Below are 26,313 nucleotides of genomic sequence, written 5' to 3'. Positions count from 1 at the left end.
TATCAAACATGTTGTATTGGTACTTATTTGTTAAAATGGTCTATCTGCCCATTATTGCCAAAAATATAAATAAAAACATCAATGGTGCATATAAGAGATTTATTGCATGATATAATCCTAACTCCTATAGGTTATAGGTAAAGTCGTGGGGCTACCTTAGGGACAAAACGGGTCTTAAACACTCAGCTTGTGTTTTTACATAGTATGGCAAATGGCCATGTTCTTGCACCAAAATTTATATGGACATAATTGTATCAATTTGTTGCATGTGTATTATTTATAAGATTTTCAAAACTTAAAATATGTTTATTATTCAAAAAATGGAAGCAGGGTCTTATATATCCAAATATTGATTGTAACTTTACCTTGGAGAGCCTCTCCTTTCTATGTTTGAAGTAAGTTGGATGACCCCTATAAATGTGCGATCCTAGCTACAAATAATCATATTATGGAGAACATAGCATAAGAATCTTGTAGTCATGTGCACTGATGAGTGCAGATAGCACACCGTTGGGGAACCCCAAGAGGAAGATATGATGAGCACAGTAGCAAGTGTTCTCTCCGTAAGAAACCAAGGTTTAATCGACCAGTAGGAGAAATGTGTGACTTCTGAAGGTGTTGCTAGCTGACTTGTGGCAGGACGCACTACCGGTGCCAGCAACAACGTGGAACTTGCACATAACACAACCAAATTACTTTGCCCCAACTTACAGTGAGGTTGTCAATCTCACCGGTTTTACTGAATACAAAGGATTAAATGTATAGTGTGGAAAGAGATGTTTGTTTGCAGCGGAATTAAAGAGAACAATGCTTGCAGTAAGTAAATAAAACATGATGATTGTAATAGTGTAAAAGAAAGGACCGGGATCCACAATTCACTAGAGGTGTCTCTCCATAAAGATAAATAACATGATGGGTGAACAAATTACAGCTGGACAATTGACAGAATAAAGACCATACATGACAAGATGATTACTATGAGATTCGGTTGGGCATTACAATATAATACATAGACCGTAATCCAACTGCGTCTATGACTAATAATCCACCTTTCGGTTATCATCCGAACCCCTTTCAGTATTAAGTTGCAAGCAATAGATTATCGCATTAAGCAATGTGTGTAAAGTAAACAATATAATTATCCTTAGACAAAACATTGTTGTTTTCTCCCTAGTAGCAACAACACATCTACAATCTTAGAAGTTAGTGTCACTCTTCCAGAAAACTAGAGGCATTAACCTACTATCAAGTATAAATACTTCCTCTTGGAGTCACAAGCATTTACTTGGCCAGAGTATCTACTATCAACAGAGAGCATGCAAGATCAGAAAAACATATGACAAGTATATAATCGATCTCAACATAATATTCAATATTCATCGGATCCCAGCAAACACAACATGTAGCATTACATAAAGATGATCTTGATCATGATAGGAAGCTCACAAGATCTAAACATGGAGCACAAATTGGAGAAGACAACCATCTAGCTACTGCTGTGGACCCGCATTCCAGGGATGAACTACTCACACATCACTTCGGAGACGGCCATGGCGATGTAGAGGCATCCGGTGATGATCTCCCTCTCCGGCAGGGTGCCGGGAAGAGCTTCAGAACCATCTCGAGCTAGGGTCAGCGATGGCGGCTGGGATGGAACTTTTCGTGGATGGAGGCTCGGGTATTTAGGTTTTTCCCGGGATCGTGAATAAATAGGCGGAAGGGCGAAGCCAGTGGACGCCTGGGGGCCCACACCACCCCTTGGCGCGGCCAGGGCTTGGGCCGCGCCAAGGCATGGTCTGGCCACCCTATGGCGCCTCTTCGTCTCTCCTCCGGACTTCGTCTTCGTTACGGTAAAATATGAACTTCAGCTTTTGTTTTATCCAATTCCGAGAATATTTCCTGTACAACTTTTCTAAAATACAAAACAACAGAAAACATGGAACTGACACTGTGGCAACTTGTCAATAGGTTAGTGCCGAAAAATGTATAAAAGTGCAACGAAGTGTAAGCAAAACATATATAAATTGATGTAAAACAAGCATGGAGCATCAAAAATTATAGATACGTTTGCAACGTATCATGCACCTATGATGTACAAATGTAAATTAATTGAACCATAATATAGTAACACCTTAGGTTCAAGTCTTGTCTAATAATTTCATTCCCAAATTTGTATGCATAAGTTCTTTAAAATTGTTGATAGAGTAGTTCACATAGAAAGTTTTAGGATATTAATTTAATCATACGAAAACAAAACAACATAAGCAACAATATATTCCCGTCAAATTACCGAACTTTTTTGTCATGAGACTTTAACTAGAGAATCACTAATAGTTTACATGGCTAGTCAGGGTGGTTGCATTCTTCCTAATTCACCATTCATGTCATGTTTGTCTCATCAAGGTAGATTATTCTTTCAGTGGGAAGTGATGTTTTTGGAGTGATGAGTGAACGCCCTCCTCCATTAGTTTGGACCCTTGATTCAACCGTAGTACATTAGTTCATAAACAGTATCAGAGCAAAGATATCTCGAGCTTCAAGACACAGTTGACGAAAATTAAATAAAAATTAGTAGACTCATATCATTTCACATTTAGGTCTCACCATGAGCCGCATGTGAGTGTTCAAGTAATATAATGCATTTCCCATATTTTCCCATTAGTATGAGCTTCTGAGAGAACTAGCGGAAATATGAAATTCAATACGGTATCAGAACGTAGGGGTCCGAAGTTTAAATATGGCCAAAGCTATTAACAAATGTAGTTGTGGCATACATTGAACATCCAATATCTAGGGCTTAGACGGTGAGTGTTGAAATATATTGTCCAACTTCTCCATATGTTAGGATTTTTTGGGTCAAACCGGTTGGTGCATGATTCAATAAAGCTGCTTATGTGTGTAAAAGACTACGAAGATTCTTCTTTTACGCCTTTTAGTCAAAGATTAGCTAATAAATTGACATGGTCAATACTTTCTTTTTATACCTTCTGATAGAAAATATTGTGAATATTTTGTTACTTGTTCATTGGCAGGAAGGCCGATCAACGTGTTGTTTCAGAAAATCACATACAAAGGAGCCATATCTTTTTGGTTTGTTTATGTCTCAGTCGACAGAGATGTTTTTAAGTCTCGGTCACCTAAGAAAAAATTTAAAGAAAAGTTTCAGTTAAACTTGCACTTTTCTATGAAAATTGGTTCCATTTTTTAACTATGGTTGCAATATTTTGGGTGACTGAGATTTTAGAGAAAAAAAATCAGTCGACCGAGACATAGCAAATACGTACCTTCCTTTATGTTTTGAGATGAGAATACGAGAGGGCAATACACTAAATTTTGGCAATACAAGGGCATTATACTGTAAAAAAAACACCAGCAAAGTCATTACAACCACACTCGAGTTGAATATACAGAACCATACAACACGCCACCTGACCACACACTGATCTCTCTCCTGGAATGAGCAATATTACAAGCAATAGCATTGTTAGGAAGGTTAATCATAGTGACAAGAACGCAGGCTGCAAATCTTCCCAAATCCTATTCCATGAGGCCATTCCGTGCTGCACGTAGAGGGCAACCATCGTCCACGTGTGAGCTAATGAAGAGCCAGAAAAAGAACAACGGACAATCAGCCTCCCAAATGTTTGATTGGGGATGAAGTGTTTGATTTGATAGAGACCAGCAGGAGGGAGGGAGAAGATCAGTCCAGCCTCGACGACGAGGAACATCGCAGAATGCAGCGACGTGGTGCATTATTGCTTCGTTTTTTTGTGTACACATGGCGCAACGTGCTCCCGTTGCCGGATATCCAGACATTCCGTCGTAGTCCGGCCAGATGGCAAATTGGCGACAGAATGACGGTAGAGGTTTGGGCCCGTTTGATATCCTAGAGCTCCCTGGTGATGGCTCAGTTATAATGTCCCTGCTAATATTCTCTCTCCCTCTCACAAAGTAATTTGATCGAGTGACATGGCGCCCTCCTTAGATCATGGCGGAGCTCAACAAAAAGATATCCAATCGTGTACCACTATATTTTTTGAATAAAAATAAAGTATGAAGCTACATAAATCATCTCCCAAAGACTACATCGGAAGCCAACACTTTATATTATTAAGCTAATTAGCTTGTGATTTATATGGTCACTTGATGGTAACTTAATCGGGAATCTATGGCCATACCGTTGACTAGAAAATTACTTTCAAATTAATCCCGTAGTTTATTTATCGAAGTATTAAGGAGAAGAAAAATGAAAATGCGTTAGTCTTTGTCTCTTCATAAAAAGCGAAGAGAAGTGTAGAAGGATACAACTTTAAAAACAATTTTACAAAACACAATAGTTATTTTGTCTGTCTCTACCGGCTTCATGAATTTCGAGAGTATGCTTTTGGGATGATATTTTGTTTTTTTTGACAAACGTGAATCTGAGGTGTGAAATTAATCCCATGGGCACTAAAAAGAGAAACCAGAAAAAATATAGGAAAGGGACAGTGAGAGGTGAGAAGGCCGGAGCCACACAAAATAATACAGGCCCAGAAAGCCCACACAAGGAGCCAAAGCGTAGGAGCTCTTGGAAGGCCGCAATGGCGATGAGGTGCCTCTCTTCTCTGCCTCTCCTCTCCCCGTCCGGCTCCAGGAAAGCCTGCGCTGTGGTCAAGACGCATCCTGCCAACTCTGCCGCCGCGCACCGCCGGATCCGGACCCATATGTCGGTGGCCACCGGCGGCGAGCAGGCCCTGACGGCCCAGGAGCAGTTCCAGGGTGAGTTCTTGGTTCTCTCAGAGGTAGCAAATCTGCGCAGAAGAGATGTACCTTTCGTTATATGAATTGTATTTAGCTGGTTGATGGAGCACAACCAATGTTTTTAGATGATTAGTTGCAGGATTACCAAATATGTGGAGTGGAAACATATGGCTGAGTACTTGAGTGGTTGGTAATTGTTGTCACATTTTGGGGTGGGTGACGATGTTTTGCTCCCTCAGTTTGGGATATGGATGTCCAATAAACTTATTCATGTGAAGTTAGATCAGTACGACTAGGATTGGATCTGCAAACTGCAACTTTGTACTAGCTTGCAGATCCAATTCTGGAAGCTATTTGTGTTTGTCTTTTTGAGATGAGGGTCAATTTAGAGGATTACACAACTTCGCTAGCAATGTAAGCGTTGACAAATTGTTCTTTGAAAGTCGCAATTCCATGCCAATATTTTAGGTATTAAAACCTCAAACAGCAACATGCTTGTAGTAGGTGGTACTGAATTAGCAAAATTGTAATTGCAACTGTTTCGACTATATTTCTTGCTTAACAGAAAACAGTAGCCAGGGTTGCTGACAAAGTCCACCTCAGTCAATGTACATGGTGTACATTTTCTCTAAAATTATAAGTGCTCGGTGTTCACTAGATTTTATTTGCATGTTATAGAATACTTCCAACATCAAAACACAAGTGCTAGGTAGGCCTTGGCCTCTCTGTACAAGGAGACCATTAAAAGTTTAATTTGCTTAACGTCCTGGAGCATTCTGCAGTCCTATCGGTCTTAACCAAATTTTGGGTCAAAGTTCCATGATTTTCCTTAGTGTGAATGAAAATCATTTCTGATGTTTAATGCAGAACCGGAATATGGAGTTGTTAGTATTCACCATGTTGGAATACTATGTGAAAATCTTGAAAGGTCAATAGCCTTCTACCAGGACATCCTTGGTGAGTTACTTTAACTTGTACATATTACATGTTTGTATCCACTGCTTGTAAAGTAAAACAATATTGTTGGTATTTCAGGTCTTAAGGTGAATCTTGCTAGGCCAAATGACAAGCTACCGTACAGAGGTGCTTGGCTCTGGGTTGGCTCTGAGATGATCCACTTGATGGAGTTGCCAAATCCGGATCCACTGACAGGACGCCCAGAGCATGGTGGACGTGATCGTCATACCTGTATAGCAATCAAAGATGTGTTGAAATTGAAAGAAATTTTCGACAAAGCTGGTATTTCCTTATTCTTACTCTATTTTTCCCTGTTGCGAATAAACACACTGGCTACAGTGGGCAAATACTTTTTTTCTCTAGCCTTACATTACTTCCATAAGTAGCACAATGGTGCCAACGGCTACAAGTCAGCAACTGAACACATAAGCTCCAAAAGGACCTGGACACACTCGTGTATCAACACTATAAGTTAAATTTGTCAATTTAACATGAACTGCCGTAACCCGTGGATCAATAGTACAGTACTCGATTGAACTTGTAGAACTGTGCCATGTCGTTTACCATGGTAGTATGGTTATAGAGATATACATAACTATATCAGCATGTACTGTTAGAGTGGAGTTATTAAGACTGCGGTATTGTTCTTCCAAAAATTGTAACTTCAGCTTTAGTATGGGTATTTGTGTGGGGAGACATGGTTAACAAAGAAGGAAGCCTCCCTGGGTAAAACTGTATGTCTTACTCTTGAAAGGCTAGCTTGTGCTTGGTTTACAGTAACCATCCTATAGCAAATTGTTGCAAGGTGTAAGTAGGTCTTGATGTTGTAGTTGACTCAACACTTCAACACTGATTGACTGATGTTGACAGATAATCTTGTAGAAGTCTGGTCAGTGGATTTATAATAATCTCAAACATATTTCGCCCACATGACTCTGGCATCCGCATTCCCGTCCATTTTGACACAAGAGGAGAAGACCCATGTCCACCATTTCATTATTTATGTTACAAACTTATTTCCTCTTAGTTGACATTACTGCTTCACCTGCTCTCTTTATACGTTTATTTAATCTAAACTGAAATTTGTGTTTGTCAATACGCTGGGTTCTCACTGTGCAGTGTGAATTAGCTTAGCGGAATTTCTCTATCCTCCATTGTTCCTGACAACACATGACCCTTTTTACTACCTTTTTTTCTCTACTTGGCGACCTCCGTAATTGGTAGTAGAACATCTAGCCTTACATTACTTCCATAAGTAGCACAAAGGTGCCAACGGCTACAAGTCAGCAACTGAACACGTAAGCTCCAAAAGGACCTGGACACACTCATGTATCAACACTATAAGTTAAAATTTTCAATTTAAATATGAACTGCCGTAACCCGAGGATCAATAGTACAGTACTCAAAATTGAACTTGTAGTACTGTGCCATGGCGTTTACCATGATAGTATGGTTATAGAGATATAAATAACTATATCAGCGTGTACTGTTAGAGCGGAATTATTAAGACTGCGGTATGGTTCTTCCAAAAATTGTAACTGTAGCTTTAGTCTGGGTATTTTGTGTGGGAAACATGGTCAACAAACAAGGAAGCCTCCCTGGGTAAAACTGTATGTCTTTACTCTTGAAAGGCTTGTGCTTGGTTTAAAGTAACCATCCTATAGCAAATTGTTGCAAGGTGTAAGGAGGTCTTGGTGTTATAGTTGACTCAACACTTCAACACTGATTGACCGATGTTGACAGATAATCATGTAGAAGTCTGGTCAGTGGATTTATAATAATCTCGAACGTATTACGCCCACATGACTTTGGCAGCCATATTCCCATCCTTTTGACATAAGAGGAGAAGACCCATGTCCACCGGTTCATGATTTATGTTACAACTTGTTTCTCTTAGTTGACTTCACCTGCTCTTTTATAGTGTTTATTTAATTTGCATTGCACTTTGTGTTTGTCAATACGCTGGGTTCTCACTGTGTTTGCCAAATTTCTCTATCTTCCATTGTCCCTGACAACACATGACCATTTTTACTCCCTAACTGGGTGCAGGAATCAGCTACACGCTCAGCAAATCTGGGCGACCAGCGATCTTTTCCCGAGATCCGGATGGAAACGCGTTGGAATTCACTCAAGTGTAGCAACCGAGAGGTTGATTTCCAATTGGGACCTTGTTGCATGTCTTGCTGTTTAGTAAATAAGGTCTGTCTGGGGCAATTCAGGTTGTGCCTTGTACATATCAGTCAAGTAAAGGAGATGTATACCACATGATGATAGATTGATAGCAAGTGATGTACTACTCAGGTCATGGTATTCGAGCACTGAAAATGCTGTCAGTATGGTGCGATATTACTCAAGGCAATTTATATGTCAACACATGAATCTTGTAAATTCCTTTCACATGATGATAATACTACTTACAGTAAATTTGCCTGGATACTTGCTTGGGTATTTGTGTGGGAGACATGGTCAACAAACAAGGAAGCCTTCCAGGGTAAAACTGTATCTCTTACTCTTGAAAGGCTTGTGCTTGGTTTGCAGTAACCATCCTATATCAAATTGTTGCAAGGTGTAAGAAGGTCTTGATGTTATAGTTGACTCAACACTTCAACACTGATTGACCGATGTTGACAGATTATCATTTATAAGTCTGGTCAGTGGATTTATAATAATCTCAAACGTATTACGCCCACATGACTTTGGCAGCCACATTCCCATCCTTTTGACATAAGAGGAGAAGACCCATGTCCACCGTTTCATGATTCATGCTGCAACTTGTTTCTCTTAGTTGACATTACCGCTTCACCTGCTCTCTTTATAATGTTTATTGAATCTAAACTGAACTTTGTGTTTGTCAATAGTCAATACGCTGGGTTCTCACTGTGCATAGTGTTAATTAGCTTCGCGAAATTTCTCTATCTTCCATTGTCCCTGACAACACATGACCCATTTTACTACCTAACTGGGTGCAGGAATCAGCTACACGCTGAGCAAATCCGGGCGACCAGCGATCTTTGCACGAGACCCGGATGGAAACGCGTTGGAATTCACTCAAGTGTAGCAACCGAGAGGTTGATTTCCAATTGGAACATCTCATAGCATTATGCTAGTATGATCCAACGACCTTGTTGCATGTCTTGCTGTTCAGTAAATAAGGTCTGTCTGGGGCAATTCAGGTTGTGCCTTGTACATATCAGTCAAGTAAACGAGATGTATACCACATGATGATAGATTGATAGCAAGTGATGTACTACTCAGGTCATGGTATTCGAGCACTGAAAATGCTGTCAGTATGGTGCGATATTACTCAAGGCAATTTATATGTCAACACATGAATCTTGTAAATTCCTTTCACATGATGATAATACTACTTACAGTAAATTTGCCTGGATGCTTGCCTGGGTATTTGTGTGGGAGACATGGTCAACAAACAAGGAAGCCTTCCAGGGTAAAACTGTATCTCTTACTCTTGAAAGGCTTGTGCTTGGTTTGCAGTAACCGTCCTATATCAAATTGTTGCAAGGTGTAAGAAGGTCTTGATGTTATAGTTGACCCAACACTTCAACACTGATTGACTGATGTTGACAGATTATCATTTAGAAGTCTGGTCAGTGGATTTATAATAATCTCAAATGTATTATGCCCACATGACTTTGGCAGCCACATTCCCATCCTTTTGACATAAGAGGAGAAGACCCATGTCCACCGTTTCATGATTTATGTTACAACTTGTTTCTCTTAGTTGACATTACTGCTTCACCTGCTCTCTTTATAATGTTTATTTAATCTAAACTGAACTTTGTGTTTGTCAATAGTCAATACGCTGGGTTCTCACTGTGCAGAGTGTTAATTAGCTTCGCGAAATTTCTCTATCTTCCATTGTCTCTGACAACACATGACCCATTTTACTACCTAACTGGGTGCAGGAATCAGCTACACGCTCAGCAAATTATTATTGTGCCTTGTACATACCAGTGAAGTAAATGAGATGTATACCACATGATGATAGATTGATAGCAGGTCATGTACTCAGGTCATGGTCTGCGACCATTGAAAATGCTGTCAGTATGGTACGATATAACTCAAGGCAATTTATATGTAAACACATGAATCTTGTAAATTCCTTCCACATGATGATAATACTTACAGTAAATTTGGCTGGCTACTTGCCTGCACTACGTGCATTATGTGTTCTTGGAACATACAGTACATAAAAGAATGGAATTCCTAATCATGTCCGAAAGCTGCATGTTGTGATCTACTACTGGGGGAGTCTTCCATGCCTTCATGGAAGAGCAGTAGCTCAAATTACAAAGAGAAAGACAGCTAAAGCCTAAAAGAATGTGACTGCGTGTCCGCCGTGTAGTAGGTCGTGCGCGATCCTGTCCCGCTCCTTCTCAGCCGCGGCGGATCGCACGGGCTCAGCCGCGACGACTTCGTCGGCGAAGTGGTTGTCGATGTCGACGAGGAGCTCGGGGTCGACCTCCTCGCCGCTGCGCTGGCAGAAGTTGTGCAGCACGCAGCAGGCCCCGATCATGTTGTGGAGGTCGGGGAGCTTGGGCTCGGCGCGGCGCTGCAGGCACCGCCAGCGCGCCTTGAGGTTCCGGAACGCGGCCTGCGCGGCGGCGCGCGCCGCCGCGACGCGCTCGTTGAAGGCGTGCTGCGCCCAGGTGAGGTTGTGGTGCGCGTAGGGGACCAGCATCCAGTCGGTGAGCGGGTAGCTTTTGCCGCCGACGAGGCGGTGGTGGGGCCCGAGGGCACCGGACTGGCAGCTGGAGTGTAGGGCGGAGCGGTCGAGGACGGCGGCGTCGGAGAGGGAGCCCGGCAGGCCGATGCTGATGTCGGTGAAGGCGCCGTCCGGGGCGACGACGGCCTGGATGGCGACGGAGTAGGAGGCTTTGCTGTTGCGCTCGGTGAGGCGGCGGTTGTAGTAGTCGGCCACCCCGTCCTTGGGCGGGCCGATGGGGATGTGGTCGGTGCAGAGCGCGCCGACGACGCCGGGGATGCCTGATGTGTTGTGGAAGGCGGTGGAGGAGAGGTCGTGCGGCCAGCGGATGGTGCGCGGGAGGAGGACGGTGGTGAGGGCCGCGCAGACCTGGAGCACGATGTTGTGGCAGGTGGAGATGCCGAGCCCGAAGCGGCGGGAGACCTCGCGGAGGGGCTCGCCGGTGGCCAGGCGCCAGAGGCAGACGGCGACGCGCTGGTGGACCGGGATGGCGGCGCGGAGGGCGGTGTCCTCCTTGGCGACGGCGGCGCTGAGGTCGTCGCAGAGCGCGTCGAAGGTGGCGCGCGACATGCGGAAGGCCGCGCGGAACTCGGGGTCTGGGCAGGTGGGGTTGCTGAGGCGGTCCCACCACTCCGTGCTCCGCTCCCGCACCCACACCCGCCGGCCCCCGCCGCGGCCTGATGGTGGGGAGCGGGAGGGGTCGCTGGTGGCGGGCGAGGCCGGTGGCGAGGTCTTCCTCCTGAGTGCCGCGGAACGGGTGGGCTCGTCGGCTGCTGTTGGGGTGAGGGCGCGCTTCCTGCCGTGGCTTGTTTGTGCTGCTGGGGGAGCCGGTGGTAGCGGCGCGGCGGAGGAGGGTGGAGCGGGGGGAGCAGTGGTGGGCGGTGTGTTGTCGGCGTAGGCGAAGAGGGCGTCGGTGGTGAAGTCGTCGTTCATGAGGAAGGCCATGAGGGAGGACTGGTCGTAGTCGGCGCCGACGGCGGGAGCGTCGAAGAAGGAGGGGATTGGTGTGAAGGGCGTGACGTAGGTGCTCATGATCAGATCAGACTCGCCGAGCTCGATCGGACAGTGGCAGCTGAGGGGATGATGGAGGCTGGAGGTTGCAAGAGTGAGGAGGAGTTGACCGTGGGGGGAAGTGAGAGGAGGTCGCTAAAGGTGAAGGTTGGAGTTGGAAGTGAGGGTGTCGAAGTGTTATATAGGTATGGGGGACACGGCGGGAGGTTGGGGTCCAACGCGGTATGATGTACTAGAAGGCAGGCGGTAGGAAGCTAGGGGTGCGCGCGCGCGTGTGTGGCGTTGTACCGCGGGGTACGCGGGCGGGGAGAACGGAACGGGAAAGCGAGTAGAGTAGATAGAGAGAGTGGCAGCTGGTGTGCTGGGATTCGCCGCGGGGTCCCACCGCAGCGTTGGTGTGGTGCCGGCTCTGCTTGTCTTTTTGCGTGACGCCCCGTGTTTCTGTGTGCCGTGTGGACCTGCGGATCGATCGACCGGTCGGTGACGGCTCCTTTCTATTTCCGGATTTTTCTGGGACCACACCCCGCCCTCTATGCTCTTCTTGCCCGGCGGGTCTTCCTCTATGGGCGTCTCCTACGCGTCGCCGGCCATGACTGCCAACGTGCAGTAAAAATTCGTCTATCCAGAACCGGATTGTTAACTCCGCTGCCCTCAATTCGGACTGACTGAGCTCAGACTGCGCGACCATTCCGCAATATGCAGGTACTTTTATTCGAGAATAATACATACTCCAAGCTACGAATCTAAAAGCAACCATCTGTCGGCTTGACCGAAACAGTACGTGGCCTCGAAGTGAATTCTCACTAAAACGGCCTTCATCGCACAACTCTACAGCTTCTGACAAGATCTTCACATGCGGTATGCTATACGGATTAGACGCTGTAATTATTGGAATTTCGTTTTCTATAAATCAACTCAATCTTACAGGAAAAAAAATAGTATAGCTTACGAACCAACTAGCTAGAACTTCAATTACTTTGAAACCAGTCGAGTATCTTTGTACGGATTGCAGGTGAGGTCGATCTACAGAGAAAATTGGATATAGTTCGATTAAATTTCCTGCGTTGCAGGTACAAAAAAGGAAAAAAGAAATACCTCTTGGCTAATTGGAGTTTCTTGAAGATGTCGTAACGTAGCGCTAGCCTAGGACATCTTCGAGGAGCTCGTCTTAGGGGCAGGCATTATAGGTGTGCGAGATGTATTATTGGTGGCATGCTGCCTGTCTAGCTCGCTACAGCTAGCGTACCCGCAACGCACCGCGTTGTGGACTCGCTACCACTATATTCCGTAAGTGGCCTACTTTATACCTCTCTCTCTTTCCCATAAGAATGACTTGAGGGTTTATATCAAACTCTCGGGGAAATGGATGGATGAGTGTTCTCTTCTCTCTTCTTCAAATAATCTGCAAGTAAAATAAATGTCTTGTATCCCCAACTCCACCATGTGGTTCTCAAGCACAAGGTTTTGCGTAAGTAAATAACACAAGTAGTAATAAAACAAGTAGAAACTAAACTAGATGAAATAAGTAAGTAAAAATTGGAAAGAGATTGATTGTTTTTGGTGTTTTTGATGCAAATAAGAAAGACAAATATTTTTTTATTTTCGGAATAAAATAGTGCATCAAATAGAAAACAAATGTAAATGCAATATAGAGGTGTTTCTTATGATAAAAAAGTGGACCGAAGTTTATGGGTTCATTTGACTATTCTCTCGTAAAGTTGTGGTGGACAAATAAAAAATTATCAATGAGATATGAAGGTGCAAATAATATTATATGTAAGACCAGAATTAGTATGGGCATCACGTCCTTACATAGAGATGATGCAACACACCTCTCTTATGTTCCACAAGAACGAAACTTCACCAATCTTATATTAATAATTAACAGAGCATAGCAATAAGTACTTTGACATGAAGTTTGAATATCAAATATGCTACCTTGAACAAACAAACAATATGCTACCTTGAACAAACAAGATCATCATTACTGTCATTTGATGAACATAGCACATGCATTCACTTTATCTCTAGTGAGGTAGCAAAAGAAAGGCAAAACCATAATAGCTCTTGAACATATTGTCACTATCCAATCACTAAAACATTTCTACTCCATCTAACACACACACCACCCCACACACACACTCTTGCATAGATGTTGGATCAGACCATAAACTTAAGAACAAGGTACATAATATGCATCTATCAATACATCTCACAAATATAATAAGATCAGATCTCATAAAACAATATCATAGAACAAGGATCCACCATATAGGTATTACAAATATGACCATAATCATGATAGGCAGCTCATATGGCACTAAGTACTATGAAGAACATGAGAGAAATAGATCAAGCTACTGCCACAAACCCGCAGTCCATAGGTGGACTACTCCCTCTTGATCATTGGTGATGATGATGCAGATATTGGAGAAGGTGGAGATCCCTCCGGCGGTGATCCCGGCGGAGTTTCCCCCTCCAATCTTCTCTGCAGCAGCCTCCATATTGGTGTTCCTATCTTTCTGCGGTGCTCCCCTCCCGAGAACTTTTCGGGGCCATATATATAGGGGTTTTAAGGGAAAAACAAGTCGGTTCGCAAAAGAATTAGGGCAAACTGACGCTCAGGGGCTGAACAGAGGTGGGTGGCGCGACCAAACTTCTGGGCCATGCCACCTGGCCTCGTTTGGCCCTCGGGCCTCTCCAGGTGTGTTTCAAAAGTCCATTGTGTCCCTCCCAGTGAAAAACGATGCTCCAAAAATCACAGGTCAATTTGACTCCGTATAGATCTCTGAAAGTGAAAAATACGCGAATAGGGTTTTCCTATTCTGCAGGGTTATAAACCAAATAAATGGGATCATTGGTAAATCCCCATAAATCAATGTAAAACATGGCATTATCATCATATATGTTGCAAATATGTGGGAATTCAATATGATAAAGGACGAAGTTCATGTATGCATTTTACATGCATCATATGCACAAATACAAATCTTGTGCATCCTACTTTGCTCGCTGACCCCATCCCTCTGATTTAAGTGTCTAATTTAATATGAGGCACATGTTCTTGATTCCCCGATAATTCATATTCATTCTGGTTCATTTTATTGCAATTGCCGATGATTAGAATTTTGGGGCACTACAGGTGATCTTGGGATGGTGTGAGCGAGCTTTGTGATATGCGCAAATACAAATCTTGTGCATCCTACTTGGCTCGCTCACCCCATCTCTGTGATTTTTGTGTCCAATGTTGTAAGGGTATTTTACCCCTATCCATTATTTTGGTAACAATGACACCGTTGCTAGAGTATTTGTTCTAATACATGTCTATGAGATTATTCCCAGGTATTAGCCAAATAGGTATAATGGTGTATCAATGGAACAAGAAGGTAAAGGGATACCCCCCACTTCGGCATAAATGAAGAAGGACTGCTCAGCAACTGGCCGGTCTCTGGCCCGGTCAGACCGGCCGTGGCACCGGCTGGCCCGGCGCCGACCGGCCCCTGGACCGGTGCACACCGGGCACAATCCAGGGGACTTTTCCCCTTCACCCGGTGGTGGCCCGGCCTGGCGCCCGGTTTGGACCGGACTGGTCCGGTCTCTCGCCCGGTCGAACCGGGCTATGGATTGAACGCCCCGGCGCCAAGCGGCTCCTGCTCCGGTGATATCCGAAGGCCATGTACTGTGCGACAATTCCAGCCCCGGTCATGGCCCGACGCTTGGCCCGGTCAGGACCGGATGGTCCGGCTTGTGGCCCAGTTGGACCGGCCCCTGCACCGGGTGGCCCGGCCCTGGGTTCCTCGAAGAAATGCTGAGGTGGACAAGTTGCAACGGCCAGATTTCAAGTGACACTATAAATACCCCTTCTCCTACCTCTGAACAATTAGGCACTACAGTACCAACTATTCTTGAGCTCTCTCTCTCATACTCCATTGATAGAAACACCAAAAGCCTCAGATCTCCCTCCTCCTCCACCCAAACTCGAATCCCTCCGGGGAAAAGATAGAGGAGGGCCTAATCTACAGTTCCACCGAGCCAAATCTTGTCCCCTTGTATTCATCGAGATACTTGCTCTCTAGGGTTCCTTGGAAACCCTAGGTGGGCAAAAGAAGTCCAGAAGCATCCGGGCTGTGGATTTGCTCCTGACAAGATTGTAAAGGTTTGGAGGCTACCTCGAAGTCTACCACAAGTGAGTGAGCTATTCCTTCATGGGATAGGCTCCGGAGAATAGGGTGAGCCTTCCTGGCGTTGGGGAATCCTTCGTGGAACCTCTACCTCTCCAAACGTGACGTACCTTCTTGCAAAGGAAGGAACGCAGGAATAAACCCTCGTCTCCGCGTGCTATCGGTTATCCCTAACCAAACTCTTTACTTGTGCTATATTTGCCTGTGAGAGCCTTCATGCTCGAGTTACTTGTATCTTCATATAGGGTGCCTCACCTAGTTTGCATTAGGCTCACCTTTATATTCCGCAAAGCCTAATATTGCAAAGAAAGAATTAAAATTTGTAGAAACCTATTCACCCCCCTAGCCTAATATTGCAAAGAAAGAATTAAAATTTGTAGAAACCTATTCACCCCCCTCTAGGTTTACCATCTCTGAACTTTCAATTGGTATCAGAGCTTGGAATCTTTTTATAGGGCTTCACAGCCTTAAGAGTGAGATGGATAAATTATTCGAGGGTCTAGATGAAGATTCTAACCTTTCGGTTAAGGAGATGAAATCCAGATTCTTAGCATATGAGGCTGAGAAAAAGAAAAAGGAGGATGAAGTCCAAAGCCAAATGGCACAAATGAGTGCCATGCTTAAGAACCTCTCGAGTGGGACTTCTAGTGGGGCTTCACGCCCTCCAGAAGGTTTCCATGAAGTCAATCATGACTATCCCAAAAACACTTCACCCATGCCTCATATAAACCATAGTGGGAATGTTCCCCATTTTGATGGAACTCAGTTTCTTTTTGGAAATCCTCTGTGGAGTGTCATATTCGCAGCTGCAGTGTGGAGATGTGGGAAATCATCGTGAATGGTTTCCGGAAGCCACAAGATCCCATTAGGCTAACCTCGAACGAGTTCTACAACCGCCAACTCAATGCCTGTGCACGTGACAAGATTAGAAGTGGCATCAACCGCAAGCTCCTTGATCAAGTCAATGACATTGACTCCGCAAAAGAGCTTTGGGATCGGATTGTAGTACTCCAAGAGGGAACCAATCTGATCCAAGCAGCTCTTTATGAGTCAGCAAAGACAGAGGCAACTATGTTCATGATTAGAGAAGGAGAATCCTTGGCCGATGCCTATGGAAGGCTTGGTGCTCTTAGAGTAAAGGTCAAGGGCATTGGATGATGGCTTTGAAATGAATGAAGAATTCATAAAGTCCAAAGTCATTGCCATGATTGCTGTCAAACAAAAGGACACCAACCTTGCACTCAACTTGCAAATCCTTACCAAGCAAGCTGACCTGAACGCAGATGATCTAGTCTCATATGTGGCAGCCAATGACAACATGGCCAAGACAGGAGAAAGGCTCATGGCAATGAATCGTGTCGATGAATCCTCACACAACCTTGCCTTGAAGGATAGATCTGACCAAGAAAGAGAAGAAGTCTATGAAATCGAAGAAGATGAAGAGATGACTTCAACTAGTGACATCGCAACAGACTTTGCCTTCTTTGCCAAGAAGTACAAGAAGTTCCCAATATCCTTCATTGAGAATAAGAAGAGAACGTGCTACAACTGTGATGAAGATAGTCACTTTGCAAATGAGTGCCCTTATGAAAAAATTGTAGACAAGCTGAAGTTTGTCAAAGGGGTCAAGCCAAGATTGAAGCCAAACATAATCAATGGACGATTCAATAAGAACAAGGAAAGAGCTTTTGTTGGGGCTGAGTACACTTCCGATGAAGTTGAAGAAGATGAGGAGAAGGAGGCCGGAGTGGCTGGTTTGGCTTTCTCCAAACCCAGGTCACTCTTCACATATGACTACTCCAAGGATTACTCCACTGAGTCATCAACTCCGAATGATATTGGTTCTTCCTTCATGGCAAGAACAACTCATGATGATGACTCCGATGACTCTTCCTCCTCTACGATCGTCGGCTCTTGTCTAATGGCAAGGAAAACAAAGGTAATGGAATCCCCACCTTCTTTATCTAGTGTTCTTGATGATGAAACTGAAGATCAAGATGAGGTAGCTATGCTTAAGGAACTTTACAAAGTTAGATGCACTCTTCGTGGTGATGCTCTTGTCAAATTTGATTTCTTGATGGACTCCCTCAAAGAAAGGGACGAGTCCATTGAGGAATTAGAATATCATTTGAATGATAAAGAACGGAGATTCAATCTACTAAGACAAGAGCTAAAAACCGAAAGGTGCATATCTCAAGGCCTTAAGCAACAAATTTAAACCTTTGAACTAGATAAAGTTAAGAACCTTGAAACTATTGAAAGGGCTCAATTATTGACCCAAGAGCTCGATTCTTCAAAGAAGGAGCTTGACGTTGCTCATGCTTCTCTCACTAGGGATCTTGACCACCTTGAAAAAGCTAACAAGCTTGCTAAGGATGAGCTCAAGAAACTTGGAGAGAACCATGACCTACTCCAAGAAACCTACAAGAAGGCTCTTGGATCAATAAATGATCCCATTATTGCTGAAAATGTTGCTAGTTCCTCCACTTCATTTACTTATGAGCATGCCAAACTTGTTGAGGAACATGTTCGTTTACAAGAGGAACTACCTTTGCATGTTGAGACCAATACATATCTTGAATCTTTGGTGACCAAATATGGCCTCAACTATCATCCTAATGAATCGGCTTGTGAGCAAGCAACTATTCCTGAGGAAAATGCTAGGTTGACAAAGGAACTAGCCAAGTTCACCACCGCCAAGAATAAGATGGGATTGGATGACCTTTTGAGTAAGCAAAGGTCAAACAATCAAAAGTATGGACTTGGGTATGCTCCCAAGCCCTACAAGAAGAACAACCACAAGAAGGAGAAACCCGCTCAAGAGAAGAACAAGAAGGTCACTAATGTTGGCAAAGCCTCAAAGGGCAAAGTCACTAGTGGTGACCGCACGGGACCTAACAATCACTATGATCTATTTGTTGATTATTATGGTGATGTTTATGCCAAATATGTTGGCCCTCGTAATGGCTATGCTTATAGAGGGTACTCAATTTGGGTACCAAAAGATCTTGTTGCCATTACAAAGGAACCCATTAATCGATGGGTTCCTAAAACCTCTACTTGATTTTGTAGGGGTATTCCTCCGGTGGTCCAAAATGGGTGTTTGATAGTGGATGCACCAATCATATGACCGGAGGAAGAGGTGTGCTTGACCAATTCATAGAAGATGTTAATAAAAAGTCAAGCATCACCTTTGGTGACAATTCAAAGGGAAATGTACTTGGGTATGGCAAGGTGGCAATCTCTAAGGACTTGTGCCTTGAGATGGTCATGCTTGTTGAATCCCTAGGCTATAATTTGCTTTCTATATATCAACTTGCAGATGCCGGCTATAATTCATATTTTACTAATTATTGTGTGAAAGTCTTTAGGAGTGATAACCTCAAATTGGTCCTTGTTGGATATTTGGAGAACAACCTTTACGTGGTTGACCTCTCGAAAGAGAGCCCCTCTCCCTCCACATTTCTAATGGCGGCCAAACATGACGAAGGTTGGCTGTGGCATCGCCGCCTTGGTCATGTCAATATGAGAAATCTTAAACAACTCCTAAAGGGTGAGCACATTGTTGGACTAACCAGCATTTATTTTGAGAAAGATCGTGTATGCAGTGCATGTGTAGCTGGAAAGCAACTCAAGAAGGGTCATCCTATCAAGAGTATCGTCACCACGTCTAGGCCTTTGGAGCTCCTTCACTTGGATATCTTTGGGCCATCACATTATGATACTCTTGGTGAGAGCAAGTACAGACTGGTCATTGTTGATGATTACTCAAGAAACTCTTGGGTCTTTTTCCTTAAGTCTAAGGATGAGACCTATAGAGAGTTCATCATCTTCGCCAAGAAGGCTCAATGTATGTATGAATCTGAGATCAAGGCGATAAGGACCGACAATGGTACCGAGTTCAACAACTACACTATGCAAGAGTTTGTTGATGATGAGGGCATCAAGAATGAGTTTTCAGCTCCATACACCCCTCAACAAAATGGTGTTGTTGAAAGGAAGAACCGGACTATTATTGAGATGGCAAGAACTATGTTGAGTGAATTCAATTCACCCCATAACATTTGGGGAGAAGCCATCTCTACACCTGTCCACTACTCCAACCGGCTCTTCCTTCGCCCCCTTCATAATAAAACTCCATATGAGCTTCTTACAGGCAACAAGCCTAATGTCATGTACATTCGTGTCTTTGGATGCAAATGTCTTGTGAAGAACAATAAGGGGAAGCTCAGTAAATTTGAAACTATAACTATAGAGTGTACATTTGTTGGATATGCGGAGAACTCCCACGCCTATAGATGCTACAACAAGTCCACTGGGGCTATTGAAGTATCTTGTGATGTGGTGTTCTTGTTGGATAATGCCTCCCAAGTGGAGCAAGTTGTTCCATGCGTTGCGGGTAATGATGATGATCCTTCTAGTGCCATCAAACTTATGGGCATTGGACACATCCGGCCCATAGAAGTTCATAACGATGATCAAAATGATGGATTAGAAGTATCAAGCTCAGCCCAAGTAGAGCCTAGCTCAACTCAAGCTGAACCATCAAGTGCAACTCAAGATTTATCCTCTACTCAAGATGAGCCACACTCCGAAGAACAAGAAGAAAGCCCTCAACCCACTGAGCAAGACCATGATGCTGATCAAGAAACATCCTCAACTCATGATCAAGCTCAAGTTGTCTCTCATGATCGAGTACTAGCAAGAGATGAATTTGTTGATCATGAAGGAACCATTCGGAAGATCAAGGATGCTACAAGGGCAAGTGACATGAAAGTAGATCAGGTCCTTGGTAGCATCTCAAGAGGAGTGGTAACTCGTAGACACCATGCATTACTTATCACTTATTGTCAACACCATGCTTTTGTGTCTAGTTTTGAGCCACTCAAGGTACATGAAGCCTTGGTTGATCCAGATTGGATAATTGCCATGCAAGAAGAATTGGAGTGTTTCACCCGTAATGAAGTATGGTCTCTAGTTGAGAGACCCAAGGATCATCGCATCAATGTCATTGGGACCAAATGGGTATTCAAGAACAAGCAAGATGAGAATGGAATTGTCATGAGAAACAAAGCAATGTTAGTGGCGCAAGGGTTTGCCCAAATAGAAGGTATGGATTTTGAGGATACCTTTGCGTCGGTATCCCGTTTTGAAGCTATTCGCCTTTTTCTTGCATTTGCATCTTTCCACAATTTCAAACTATATCAAATGGATGTGAAAAGTGCATTTTTGAATGGTCCCCTAAAAGAAACTGCATATGTGGCTCAACCCTCGGGTTTCGAAGACCCACGCCGACCCAACCATGTGTATTTACTCCATAAGGCACTCTACGGTCTCAAGCAAGCTCCACGTGCTTGGTACGAGTTCCTTAGGGATTTCTTACTACATGATGGGTTTTGCATGGGTACGGTCGATTCCACCCTTTTCACCAAGCGGGTTAAATGGGGTGGCTTATTCATATGTCAAATATATGTTGATGATATTATATTTGGTGGAACTAACCCCAATCATAACAAAGCTTTTGAGCTATTGATGACTAGGAAATTTGAGATGTCCATGATGGGAGAGTTGAAGTTCTTCCTAGGCTTCCAAGTGAGGCAACTTGCAAAAGGTACCTTCATCTCTCAAGAAAAGTACGTGAAGGACATGCTCAAGAAGTTTAACATGATCAATGCAAGCCCAATGAAGACACTCATGCCCGTGAAGGGGCAGCTTGGCTCATGTGATGGTGAGAAGGATGTGGATATAAAGTTATACCGTTCCATGATAGGATCCTTGCTCTACCTTTGTGCTTCTAGGCCGGATATCATGTTAAGTGTAGGGATGTGTGCTCATTTTCAATCTGCTCCTAAGGAGAGCCATTTGATGGCGGTCAAACGGATTCTGAGATACCTTGTTCTTACTCCTACTCTCAGGCTGTGGTATCCAAAGGGGTCAACCTTTGAACTCATAGGCTATTCGGATTCCGATTAGGTTGGTGATAAGGTTGACCGGAAGTCTACCTTCGGGGCTTGCCAATTCATTGGCCAGTCATTGGTGAGTTGGTCATCTAAGAAACAAAACTCTACTGCCCTATCCACCGCCGAAGCCGAATACATATCCGCGGCATCTTGTTGCACTCAGTTGTTATGGATGAAGCAAACCTTGAAATACTATGGTGTGTCTCTTGGTATGGTGCCTCTTCTATGTGACAACGAAGGTGCAATAAAGATCGCCAATAACCCAGTTCAACACTGTCGCACCAAACACATTGACATTCGCCATCACTTCCTACGTGACCATGTTGCCAATAGGGACATTGATCTCACTCATGTGGGAACAACATACCAATTGGCGGATATTTTCACTAAGCCTTTGGATGAAGCCCGGTTTGTGAACTTGAGAGGAGAACTTGGTATTCTTGATCCTAAAAACTTAGATTGAACAACTTCCTGCACTATATTCTTGCATTTAACTTGCTATTTAGCTTAGTTGAGCAGCACATATGGGGATAGTCATCCTACCATGTCTTGGTATGATGCATACCTATGTGTGCAACATAAATAGACCCAATATCATTATATGGACTCAAGCATGTCTCTTCGAGGTCTCATGACATTTGTGCTTTAACATAGGGGGAGTAATCCCCCGCCCCTCTTTAGTCTCAATTAAAAAATGATTTCATTATATGAGGCTAAATGTTCTTATTGAAAATCTATTTCAAAATGATCTATGATTCTTGATATATTTCGAATCATGCCCATTGTTGCTATTTACATCTTTTTTGGATTTCACTCCAATGGCTATGCCTAGAAAATCTTGCGTTTTCTACCCCATGTATGTGCTCCTCTCATCATACATCTATCTATCTATATGTACATGTCATCTTCTGATCATACACACACAAATGCACAAAGAATAGGGCAAAACGAGGCAAAAATGTTGCCCGGTCCCTGGTCCGGTCGGACCGGCCCCAGCGCCCGCCCGGTCTCCAGCCCGGTCAGCCGGGTGGTGCGCCGGTCGACGATTGCCTTAAGTGGGGCTAGGGGTTAACCTTTGGGGATCTTCTTCCTCACTTCCCCCTGCTCCCACAACCTCCATTGGCGCCGCCCTACCTCTCCACCACTCCCTAGGGCATTCCCACCACTAGAACCTCCTCAAACTCCACTCCACCATAGATCAGGCCCCTTGGAGGATCTTCACCAAGGGATTTGGTCCCTCTCAAGCCCGTTTTGGAGATTTTGGGCTTTTTCCCCTCAAGCCTCTTCTTGGTGTTCTTCTTGCTCCCTTGAGCAAGGAAGGGCAATGTCTTCGGGTTATCCCCCTCCTCTCCTTCCTACATCTTGATTCCCTCTTACATTGCACATTTGTTGAGGGATTTGAGATTTTAGGGTTAGGGTTCGGGTTTGTCTAAGTCCTCATACCATTAGAGTTTCACACACCACTATGCACATGTCTCACTCTACATTATTGTAATATATATACAAGTATATGAGATTTTGCATGATTTTGTGGTTGAAAATCTGGGCAACACCTTATATTTCGACAGCACCCGGTCTATGGCCCGGTCAACTGGCTCTCACACCGGCCGGTCCGGCGTGCCGCCCGCTCGACCGGCTGACAGAGCGGCCTGTCCGGTCTCAAGCCCGGTTTGACCGGCCAGTGCGCCGGCTCGCCCAGTTTTTCGCACAACTTCGTCGAAACACTTGTCTATATGCTATAATTTTTTGCCTCCTTATTTCTGATGAAATGTACACTTATCCCACTGCTATTCTCGCTCTATTTACTCTTTCACAGCAGATTCTGATGAAAACACATGTGGTACTATTGCCAAGAGAGGCAGGCAAGAAAGGCCTCCAGGGTGCCGTACAAGCTCTCGCATGTCTCCCAGGGTAGCTCAGGGCAGTGGTCTGATACGTCTCAAACGTATCTATAATTTCTTATGTTCCATGCTACTTTTATGATAATACTCACATGTTTTATACACATTATATGTCATATTTATGCGTTTTCCGAACTAACCTATTGACGAGATGCCGAAGGGCCGCTTGTCTGTTTTCTACTGTTTTTGGTTCCAGAAATCCTAGTAAGGAAATATTCTCGGAATCGGACGAAATCAATGCCCAGCATCCTATTTTTCCACGAAGCTTCCAGAACACCCGAGAGCCACCAGAGGGGAGCCCTGGTGGGCCCAGATGATAGGGCGGCGCGGCCAGGCTAGGGCCCGCGCCCCCCTATTGTGTCACCGCCTCGTCAGCCTTCTGACTCGCCTCTTCGCCTATTTAAAGGTCCCTGACCTAAAACTTCGATACGGAAAAGCCACGGTACGAGAAACCTTCTAGAGCCGCCGCCATCGCGAAGCCAAGATCTGGGGGACAGGAGTCTCTGTTCCGGCACGCCGCCGGGACGGAGAAGTGCCCCCGGAAGGCATCTCCATCGACACCACCGCCATCTTCATCACCGCTGCTGTCTCCCATGAGGAGGGAGTAGTTCTCCATCGAGGCTAAGGGCTGTACCGGTAGCTATGCGGTTAATCTCTCTCCTATGTACTTCAATACAATGATCTCATGAGCTGCCTTACATGATTGAGATTCATATGAGTTTTGTATCACTATTCATCTATGTGTTACTCTAGTGATGTTATTAAAGTACTCTATTCCTCCTCCACGGTGTAATGGTGATAGTGTGTGCATCGTGTAGTACTTGGCGTAGGTTATGATTGTAATCTCTTGTAGATTATGAAGTTAATTATTGCTATGATAGTATTGATGTGATCTATTCCTCCTTCATAGTGTGATGGTGACAGTGTGCATGCTATGTTAGTACTTGGTGTAATTGCAATGATCTATCATGCACTCTAAGGTTATTTAAATATGAACATTGAATGTTGTGGAGCTTGTTAACTCCGGCATTGAGGTGCTCTTGTAGCCCTACACAATTAATGGTGTTCATCATCCAACAAGAGAGTGTAGAGTGGTTTTATTATGTGATCAATGTTGAGAGTGTCCACTAGTGAAAGTATGATCCCTAGGCCTTGCTTCCAAACATCGAAACTCCGTTTATTTACTGTTCCGTTGCATGTTTACTCGCTGCCATATTTTATTCAGATTGTTATTACCACTCATATACATCCATACTACTTGTATTTCACTATCTCTTTGCCGAACTAGTGCACCTATACATCTGACAAGTGTATTAGGTGTGTTGGGGACACAAGAGACTTCTTGTATCGTGATTGCAGGGTTGCTTGAGAGGGATATCTTTGACCTCTTCCTCCCCGAGTTCGATAAACCTTGGGTGATCCACTTAAGGGAAACTTGCTCGCTGTTCTACAAACCTCTGCTCTTGGAGGCCCAACACTGTCTACAAGAATAGAAGCACCCGTAGACATCAAACACTTTTCTGGCGCTGTTGCCGGGGAGGAAAGGTAAAAGGCACTCATACTCCGGTCCCAGGTAACTAAGTACTTTTCTGGCGCCATTGTGTGAGTGTTCGAAGCTATTTACTTTAGATCCTGCAATTGCATCTTTTTGTTTCTTGTTAAACACTAGTAAGGCATAATGGAAAACATCTGTGAGCTTTTTGTACTATTTCCTGAGTCAAGACATGAATGGTTTAATGCGAAAATTAAAAAACCTATGGAATCTTATTTGCATGCTAGTAGCAATGATATTAGTATGAACGCTTTGAACACCATTGTTGCTAATGATATGGAAAATTCTAAGCTTGGGGAAGCTGGTTTTGATGAGCATGATATTTTTAGTCCCCCAAGCATTGAGGAGAAAATTTTCTTTGATGATACTTTGCCTCCTATTTATGATGATTATAATGATAGTGGTCTTTTGGTGCCGCCTACTAAGGAGAGTGAATTTTATTGTGATTATACTATGCCTCCTATATTTGATGATGAGAATAATAATGATAGCTACATTGTTGAATTTGCTCCCACTACAACTAATAAAATTGATTATGCTTATGTGGAGAGTAATAATTTTATGCATGAGACTCATGGTAAGAATGCTTTATGTGATAGTTATATTGTTGAGTTTTCTCATGATGCTACTGAAAGTTATTATGAGAGAGGAAAATATGGTTGTAGAAATTTTCATGTTACTAAAACACCTCTCTATATGCTGAAATTTTTGAAGTTACACTTGTTTTATCTTTCTATGCTTGTTACATCATGCTTCATGAATTTGTTTATTTACAAGATTCCTATTCATAGGAAGTGGATTAGACTTAAATGTGTTTTGAATTTGCTTCTTGATGCTCTCTTTTGCTTAAACTCTTATTTCTTGCGAGTGCATCATTAAAACTGCTGAGCCCATCTTAATGGCTATAAAGAAAGCACTTCTTGGGAGATAACCCATGTGTTTATTTTACTACAGTACTTTTGTTTTATATTTGTGTCTTGGAAGTTGTTACTACTGTAGCAACCTCTCCTTATCTTTATTTTATTGCATTGTTGTGCCAAGTAAAGTCTTTGATAGTAAAGTGAATACTAGATTTGGATTACTGCGCAGAAACAGATTTCTTGCTGTCACGAATATGGGTATGATTCTCTGTAGATAACTCAGAAAAATCTGCCAATTTACGTGCATGATCCTCAGATATGTACGCAACTTTCATTCAATTTGGGCATTTTCATCTGAGCAAGTCTGGTGCCTCTTTAAAATTCGTCTTTACGGACTGTTCTGTTTTGACAGATTCTGCCTTTTATTT

General features: G+C 43.7%; 2 protein-coding genes across 4 annotated transcripts; one reads left to right on the top strand and one right to left on the bottom strand.

The window, feature by feature from the left end:
* The first annotated feature begins 4,526 nt into the window (after positions 1 to 4,526).
* Positions 4,527 to 9,086, top strand: LOC124648979 (glyoxylase I 4-like). 3 transcript variants are annotated; one of them, XM_047188660.1, is made up of 5 exons: positions 4,529 to 4,758; positions 5,608 to 5,697; positions 5,776 to 5,979; positions 7,747 to 7,845; positions 8,766 to 9,086. In XM_047188660.1, the coding sequence occupies exons 1-4, from the start codon at positions 4,581 to 4,583 to the stop codon at positions 7,833 to 7,835; spliced, it is 561 nt and encodes a 186-aa protein (XP_047044616.1). In that variant the 5' UTR covers positions 4,529 to 4,580; the 3' UTR covers positions 7,836 to 7,845; positions 8,766 to 9,086. The 3 variants fall into 3 exon arrangements, with proteins under 3 accessions (XP_047044617.1, XP_047044616.1, XP_047044615.1); XM_047188661.1 differs by lacking the exon at positions 7,747 to 7,845 and having other exon boundaries at positions 4,527 to 4,758; positions 8,667 to 9,086; XM_047188659.1 differs by lacking the exon at positions 8,766 to 9,086 and having other exon boundaries at positions 4,530 to 4,758; positions 7,747 to 8,133.
* Positions 9,087 to 9,791: 705 nt separating this feature from the next.
* On the bottom strand, positions 9,792 to 11,452 carry LOC124647284 (protein ALP1-like). Its single transcript, XM_047187247.1, has one exon. It carries the CDS (start codon positions 11,450 to 11,452, stop codon positions 10,028 to 10,030), a length of 1,425 nt encoding a protein of 474 aa, XP_047043203.1. The 3' UTR covers positions 9,792 to 10,027.
* Between the last annotated feature and the right edge of the window lie 14,861 nt (positions 11,453 to 26,313).

The sequence above is a fragment of the Lolium rigidum genome, chromosome 4 (assembly GCF_022539505.1).
Source record: "Lolium rigidum isolate FL_2022 chromosome 4, APGP_CSIRO_Lrig_0.1, whole genome shotgun sequence".
Lineage (NCBI taxonomy): Eukaryota > Viridiplantae > Streptophyta > Magnoliopsida > Poales > Poaceae > Lolium > Lolium rigidum.
This window is presented reverse-complemented; position numbering and strand designations above follow the sequence as displayed.

What these genes read in the sequence shown, in the direction of transcription:
- LOC124648979 (XM_047188661.1), top strand. Translation starts at nt 4,581, where the DNA reads ATGGCGATGAGGTGCCTCTCTTCTCTGCCTCTCCTCTCCCCGTCCGGC. An exon ending in CTTCTACCAGGACATCCTTG is followed by an intron (nt 5,698 to 5,775) that starts GTGAGTTACTTT and finishes TTGGTATTTCAG; the next exon opens with GTCTTAAGGTGAATCTTGCT. An exon ending in AGAAATTTTCGACAAAGCTG is followed by an intron (nt 5,980 to 8,666) that starts GTATTTCCTTAT and finishes AACTGGGTGCAG; the next exon opens with GAATCAGCTACACGCTGAGC.
- LOC124647284 (XM_047187247.1), bottom strand. Translation starts at nt 11,452, where the DNA reads ATGAGCACCTACGTCACGCCCTTCACACCAATCCCCTCCTTCTTCGAC.